We start from the raw sequence: 7,160 nt of genomic DNA, 5'->3' as shown, positions 1-7,160 counted from the left end.
CACTTTCACTGTATTACTGCTGTCACTGTTTCACTGATGTCACCGTTTCACTGTATCACTCTTTCACTGTATCACTCTTCATTGCATCACTGCAGTCATCATATAACTACAGTCACTGTATCACTGCTGTCACTGTATCACTATATCACTGTATCAGTGCTGTCACTATATCACTGTATCACTATATCACTGTATCAGTGCTGTCACTATATCACTGTATCACTATGTCATTATATCACTGTATCACTGTATCACTATATCACTGTATCACTATGTCATTATAACACTGTATCACTGTATCACTATATCACTATATCATTATATCACTGTATCACTGTATCACTATATCATTTACTATATCATTATATCACTATATCACTACTGTATATCACTATATCACTATATCATTATATCACTATATCACAATGTCACTATATCAGTGCTGTCACTATATCATTATATCACTATATCATTTTATCACTATATCACTATCACTATATCATTATATCACTATATCACTATATCACTATATCATATATCACTGTGTCACTATATCATTATATCACTATATCACTATATCATTGTATCACCATATCACTATATCATTATATCACCGTGTCACTATATCATTATATCACTGTGTCACTATATCAGTGCTGTCACTATATCACTATATCATTATATCACCATATCATTATATCATTATATCACCATATCACTATATCATTATATCACTGTGTCACTATATCAGTGCTGTCACTATATCACTATATCATTATATCACCATATCACTATATCATTATATCATTATATCACTGTGTCACTATATCAGTGCTGTCACTATATCACTATATCATTATATCACCATATCACTATATCATTATATCACTGTGTCACTATATCACTATATCATTATATCACCATATCACTATATCATTATATCACTATATCACTGTGTCACTATATCACTATATCATTATATCACCATATCACTATATCATTATATCACTGTATCACTGTGTCACTATATCAGTGCTGTCACTATATCACTATATCATTGTATCACTCTTTCACTGTATCACTATATAACTATCACTGTACCACTATATCACTGCTGTCACTGTATCACTACTGTCACCAGGTCCACTGAACAACAGGGTTTCAGTTCTAGTATTAGATAGGAATGTCTGGTGTGAGCACTTCCTGTGTGTGTGTGTGTGTGTGTGTGTGTGTGTGTGTGTGTGTGTGTGTGTGTGTGTGTGTGTGTGTGTGTGTGTGTGTATTTGTTAGTCTGTCTTGAAGGCCGACACAGACAGCAGGCAGTGACACAGCTCCAGTGTCCACAGCTCAGCAGAACGTCGTCCAGGACAGCAGCAGCAGGAGAGACATCACACACACACACACACACACACACACACACACATGTACACTGAAACACACACACACACACACACACACACACACACACACACACACACACACACACACACACACACACACACACACACACACACACACACACACACACACACACACACACACACACACTGACAGAAACTGCTGATCTAAAGAGACATCATCCACATCACGTGTGTTCCGTCATTATTGCATCATGTTTATGCTGTAAAACATAAATAAACTTTTAGAGACAGACTAAGGACGGTTTAGAGAAAGGATTGAAGGTTTAAAGATTTAAAGGTTTGGAAGTTTAAAGGTTTGGAGGTTTAGAGGTTTGGAGGTTTAAAGGTTTGGAGGTTTAGAGGTTTGGAGGTTTAAAGGTTTGGAGGTTTAAAGGTTTGGAGGTTTAAAGGTTTGGAGGTTTAAAGGTTTGGAGGTTTGGAGGGAGACTGACTGCCAGCTGCTGTCGAGGACATCGGTACTGAGAGGAGGAGTACGAGTCGATGGGGACGGACAAACACGGGATGTCCTCTTGGAGACAGGAGAGGTTGTAGCAGTAAAGACAGAAGGCAAGCAGCGCCCCCAGCAGACCAACCACGTTACTGCAGGCACAACCACGGAGCTGCGGAGGGGACACGCAACGTCCATCAATGACATAACTGACACAATGATGACATGACTGACACATTGATGACATCACTGACACACTGATGACATCACTGACAGATTGATGACATCACTGACACACTGATGTCCTCATTGTCGTGGCATTGTGTATTTCAGTGTGTTTTTCTGTGTATTTCCGTTTGTATTTCATTGCATATTTCAATGCGTATTTCAATGCGTATTTCAGTGTGTATTTCAGTGTGTATTTCCGTTTGTATTTCATTGCATATTTCAATGCGTATTTCAATGCGTATTTCAGTGTGTATTTCAGTGTGTATTTCCGTGTGTATTTCATTGTGTATTTCAGTATGTTTTTCTGTGTATTTCCGTGTGTATTTCATTGCGTATTTCAATGCGTATTTCAGTGTGTATTTCAGTGTGTATTTCTGTGTGTATTTCTGTGTGATGAGAGACAACCCATTGGTCACATGATTAAACTGTTCTGCTGTTACCTACCAGCAGTCTACTGGGGCTCCTCTCATTAGCTATGGTGAAGGATCCTCCTGCCACAATCTGCAACACACACACACACACACACACACACACACACACACACACACACACACACACACACACACACACACACACACACACACACACACACACACACACACACACACAGTAAGAGTAAACGTCATGAAGCAGACATGTTTGATGTCACATGTAAAGTGTGTTGTGGTCCAGAACATGGTCTGCTCAGACTCTGATGATCTCTGTTGGAAACGTAGCCGGCTGCAGCAGCTGCAGCAGGTAGAGCGCCCCCTGGTGACGCAGACAGCTCAGTTAGCCTGTAGTTCTTACACCACCAACTACGTCACCCCTCAGATGACGGAGCTGCTGCAGGAAGGAACAGATTCTGCAGGAGACACTGAGAACATGTGGAGGACGTTGCTGCTTCGTTTCCTTCAACTCCTGATCAGACAGAGACGTGAGAAGGTTTCTGTTTTTATCAGTTCGGGTGGAGGATTGACTGATGAGGAACCTCCAATCTGTCCGCCTCAGATTCTAATTATCTTACTGGCCTGTTTGGCTTCCTCAGTTTATTACAGTTTATTACAGTTAATTACGGTTTAATACAGGTTATTACCTACATATTAAATAACGTTTCATGTTGTTGGTTCTCTTATTATTGAAGCTACTGACAGTCAGGATCAGATCAGATCAGGATCAGGTCGGGTCGGGTCGGGTCGGGTCAGGTCAGGTCAGGTCAGGTCAGGATCAGGTCAGGATCAGGTCAGGTCAGGATCAGATCAGGTCAGGTCAGATCAGGTCAGGTCAGGTCAGGTCAGGTCAGGATCAGGTCAGATCATTATCAGGATCACGTACCAGTAGTCCTAAGACCAGCGGCAGTATGAAGAGTTTCGGCAGAGTGTTGTCGGTGTGAGCGAACGATGGAGACAGCAGCAGCTGGAACAGCCCCAGCAGGACGGTCACCACCTGCAGACACAGACACACGCCTGACTCATCATGTATGACTCGGTCATCATGGTCACACGCTGCATTCCAAGAGTGGTTCTGGTCTCACCGCAGCACTTTCAGGGTCGAACCAGGTGGATAGGCGATGCAGCCGGGGTCCAGTTGCTGGCTCCGCCCCCTCAGAGGCCATGTTACTGCAAACAGAAAACTGACAGCAGATCCACCTGCATGAAAACACAGAAACATGACATTCATCTGTACAACACACGTAATCCAGAGAATGAGATGAGACCTCTGGGTTTGGATGTTTGCTTTATTGTATGTTTTATTAAGTATGAATTAGCCTGATGGGAGGGGCTTACTACATTTAAAGGATGGAGGTCAGTGTGGGCGGAGTTCCAGAGCGGGTAACAACTACTTTGTCAAGACAAACCTTTTGGTTTATAATTTTTTGTTTTGTTTTATTGTTTTTTTTAAAAAACATTTTGGTTGTTTGTTGGAACTGTTTTTCTACTTGTAAATATATTTTTGCCACCAATCAGCACTTCTGGGAGACAAGCACAATAAACGTCACCGTCACCACGACGACGCCATGTTTGGTTATCTGAGGTTGAACTCCGTCATAGATGGTCTCAGAAGTGGGACGGATGGTGGAAAGAGGACAGTTCATCTTCCAGGAGCAGTGCTCCCAGCAGGAGGACCACCGCTCGCTCATCTGCTGCATCAGGGGGAGCTGGGGTCCATAATGAGGGTGTCCTGCTGGAGGAGGTCCTGCTGGAGGAGGTCCTGCTAGAGGAGGTGCTGCTGGAGGAGATGCTGCTGGAGGAGGTCCTGCTGGAGGAGATCTGCTGGAGGAGGTGCTGCTGAGCTCTGAGACTAGACTGGCGGAGGTGCTGCTGGAGGAGGTGCTGCTGGAGGAGATACTGCTTTAGGGGGTGCTGCTGGAGGATCTATTCACAGCCAAAGTTCAAGGATACTGAAAACTGTTTGTTGCGCTTTGAACGCATGGCCGAGACATGGAGACATGGAGACGTGGAGACGGCCAGAGACCGAGTGGGCATGCAGGGCAGCAAGAAGAACAAACAGCTGATTGGCCGGTGCCTCAGTTTGAACAGGAACCAGCGGAGAAGAGATTCGACTGACAGGAAGTGACCAGCGGTGGAAAGTTCTGCTGGAACCCATCGATCGTCTGCTGGCAGCACAAACAACTGAAGGTTCCACGTAGTGATCGGTCCCATCACACCAGGCTCAGTACTGACACACGGGAGCGGAGTCACCGCACAGGGGCGGAGTCATAGCACAGGGGCGGAGTCACAGCACAGGTGCGGAGTCATAGCACGAGGGCGGGGTCACCGCACGGAGCATTAACGTACAGACCAACAGGGGCGGGGCCCGTTAAGGTCCGGGGCCCTGCGGGGGGATGCCCCCCCTCCCTTCCCTCCGTCACCATGTGATCAGGTTCATTAATGATCATTAGGTTTGACTGGATGAAGAAAATCTCATCTTCAGAGAATAACGTTTGAAAAGCAGAAAGACAGAAAGACACGAAGCATGAAGGGACCCAAAGAATAAAAGGCTGGAGGAGCGGAGCCAGTGGGTGGAGCCAATGGACAGTGAGAACAGTTTGTTCACTAGAACAAAACAGGAAACAGAGAGAAAGTTTATCAAAACCAGATGTCTGAATCCTCCAGGGGAGACAGGAATGTGGAGGAGGAGCAGGAGAAGAAGCAGGAGGAGGAAGAAGAGCAGGAGGAGGCGGAGGAGGAGGAGGAAGAGGAGAAGGAGCAGGAGGATCAGGAGGAGGAGCATGAGGAGGAGCAGGATGACCAGGATGAGGCGGAGGTGGAGCAAGAGGAGGAGGAAGAGAAGGGGAAGGAGCAGGAGGACCAGGACAAAGAGGAGGACAAGGATGAGCAGGAGGCGGAGGAGGAGGAATAGGAAGAGGAACAAGAGAAGGAGGAGGAGCAGGAGGAAGAGCGTGTTGGGGGGACACTGTTGGGGGGGCCGTGTTGGGAGGGGACAGTGTTGTGGGGGACAGTGTTGGGGGGTTACAGTGTTGGGAGGGGACAGTGATGGGGGGACAGTGTTGTGGGGGACAGTGTTGGGGGGGGTTACAGTGTTGGGGGGGACAACACCACATTACATTACATTTCATTTAGCTGACGCTTTTATCCAAAGCAACTTACAATAAGTGCATTTCAAACATGAGGGTACAAAACCCTACGTTGCACAACAGTACACTACACAACACTACAAAACATTACACAACACTACACAACACTAAACAACACTACGCTGCTCAAGACTACACTACACAACATTACACAACATTACACTGCACAACACTACACTGCTCAGCACTACATAACACTACACTACATTGTCCAACACGACACTACACAACACTACACTACACTGCATAACACTACACAACACTGCTCAACACTACACGACACTGCACAACACTACACTGCTCAACACTACACAGTACTACACTACACTGCTCAACACTACACTGCACAACTATACACTGCTCAACACTACACTGCACAAAACTACACTGCTCAACACTACACTGCTCAACACAGTACTACACACACTGCACAACACTACACTGCTCAACACTACACTGCACAACACTACACTGCACAACACTACACTGCTCTACACTACACAGTACTACACTGAACAACACTGTACACAACACTACACTGCTCAACACTACACAGTACTACACTACAATGTACAACACTACACTGCTCAACACTACACTGCACAACACTACACAACACTACACTGCACAACACTACACTGAACAACACTACACTACACTGAACAACACTACACTACACAACACTACACTGCTCAACACTACACTACACTGAACAACACTACACTACACAGTACTACACTACAATGCACAACACTACACTGCTCAACACTACACTGCACAACACTACACAACACTACACTGCACAACACTACACTGCACTGAACAACACTACACTACACTGAACAACACTACACAACACTACACTGCTCAATACTACACTGCACAACACAACACTATGATGCCCAACACTACACTGCACAACACTACACTGCACAACATTACATTACAGCCCTGAAACACTTGACCCCAGCCCTGACCTGTGCAGAGTGGGCGTGTCCTGGCTGCACGTGGACCTACCTGGATATGTCAGGAGAGGAGCAGAGATGGTCGGCCAGGTCCTCACAAGTGTAAACTGAGAGCAGACAGGTACACACACCTGGACTGTCAGTGGTACAGGTGTGGTGGGTCACGTGGTAAAACTACATTTCAGTGGCACTGAGTGTCTCACAGCAGAGAGGATCTCCACGGGCTGCTGATGGTTTCCAGATGAAACATGAAAACATGCAGTGTCCGATGATGAGCGCCGCCTGAGGCTGCTGCAGGTATTACACTCTCGGCGTTCAAAACAACAGACACACCAACTGTCTTTTAACATTTACATCACATCAGTGTGCTGTGAAGCGGTTACTCACCTGTCGGTTACACACACCAACACCGCAGGTCCGCTACGGCCCGGAACAGGAACTTTTAACGGACAAAAATCCAGACAAACTTGCACCGAAGTGGGAGAGGAAGTGAAGGAGGAGCTCCGCTGGAGGAGATCCAGACAGAACAGCCTCTCTGCTGG

General features: G+C 45.8%; 1 protein-coding gene across 2 annotated transcripts; it reads right to left on the bottom strand.

Moving 5' to 3' along the window:
- Nucleotides 1–1,516: 1,516 nt before the first annotated feature.
- On the bottom strand, nt 1,517–7,085 carry LOC138614817 (uncharacterized). 2 transcript variants are annotated; one of them, XM_069688401.1, is made up of 5 exons: nt 7,006–7,085; nt 3,590–3,688; nt 3,391–3,501; nt 2,521–2,577; nt 1,517–2,020 (listed from the first exon to the last, which is right to left on the bottom strand). In XM_069688401.1, the coding sequence occupies exons 2-5, from the start codon at nt 3,668–3,670 to the stop codon at nt 1,805–1,807; spliced, it is 465 nt and encodes a 154-aa protein (XP_069544502.1). In that variant the 5' UTR covers nt 3,671–3,688; nt 7,006–7,085; the 3' UTR covers nt 1,517–1,804. The 2 variants fall into 2 exon arrangements, with proteins under 2 accessions (XP_069544502.1, XP_069544501.1); XM_069688400.1 differs by having other exon boundaries at nt 3,590–3,704; nt 7,006–7,063.
- Between the last annotated feature and the right edge of the window lie 75 nt (nt 7,086–7,160).

The sequence above is a fragment of the Brachyistius frenatus genome, unplaced genomic scaffold (assembly GCF_029030835.1).
Source record: "Brachyistius frenatus isolate BFR_SWC_R1_liver_20210118 unplaced genomic scaffold, ASM2903083v1 Contig_583, whole genome shotgun sequence".
NCBI lineage: Eukaryota > Metazoa > Chordata > Actinopteri > Embiotocidae > Brachyistius > Brachyistius frenatus.
This window is presented reverse-complemented; position numbering and strand designations above follow the sequence as displayed.

What these genes read in the sequence shown, in the direction of transcription:
- LOC138614817 (XM_069688401.1), bottom strand. Translation starts at nt 3,670, where the DNA reads ATGGCCTCTGAGGGGGCGGAGCCAGCAACTGGACCCCGGCTGCATCGC. An exon ending in TCGACCCTGAAAGTGCTGCG is followed by an intron (nt 3,502 to 3,589) that starts GTGAGACCAGAA and finishes CTGTGTCTGCAG; the next exon opens with GTGGTGACCGTCCTGCTGGG. An exon ending in CGCTGGTCTTAGGACTACTG is followed by an intron (nt 2,578 to 3,390) that starts GTACGTGATCCT and finishes TGTGTGTTGCAG; the next exon opens with ATTGTGGCAGGAGGATCCTT.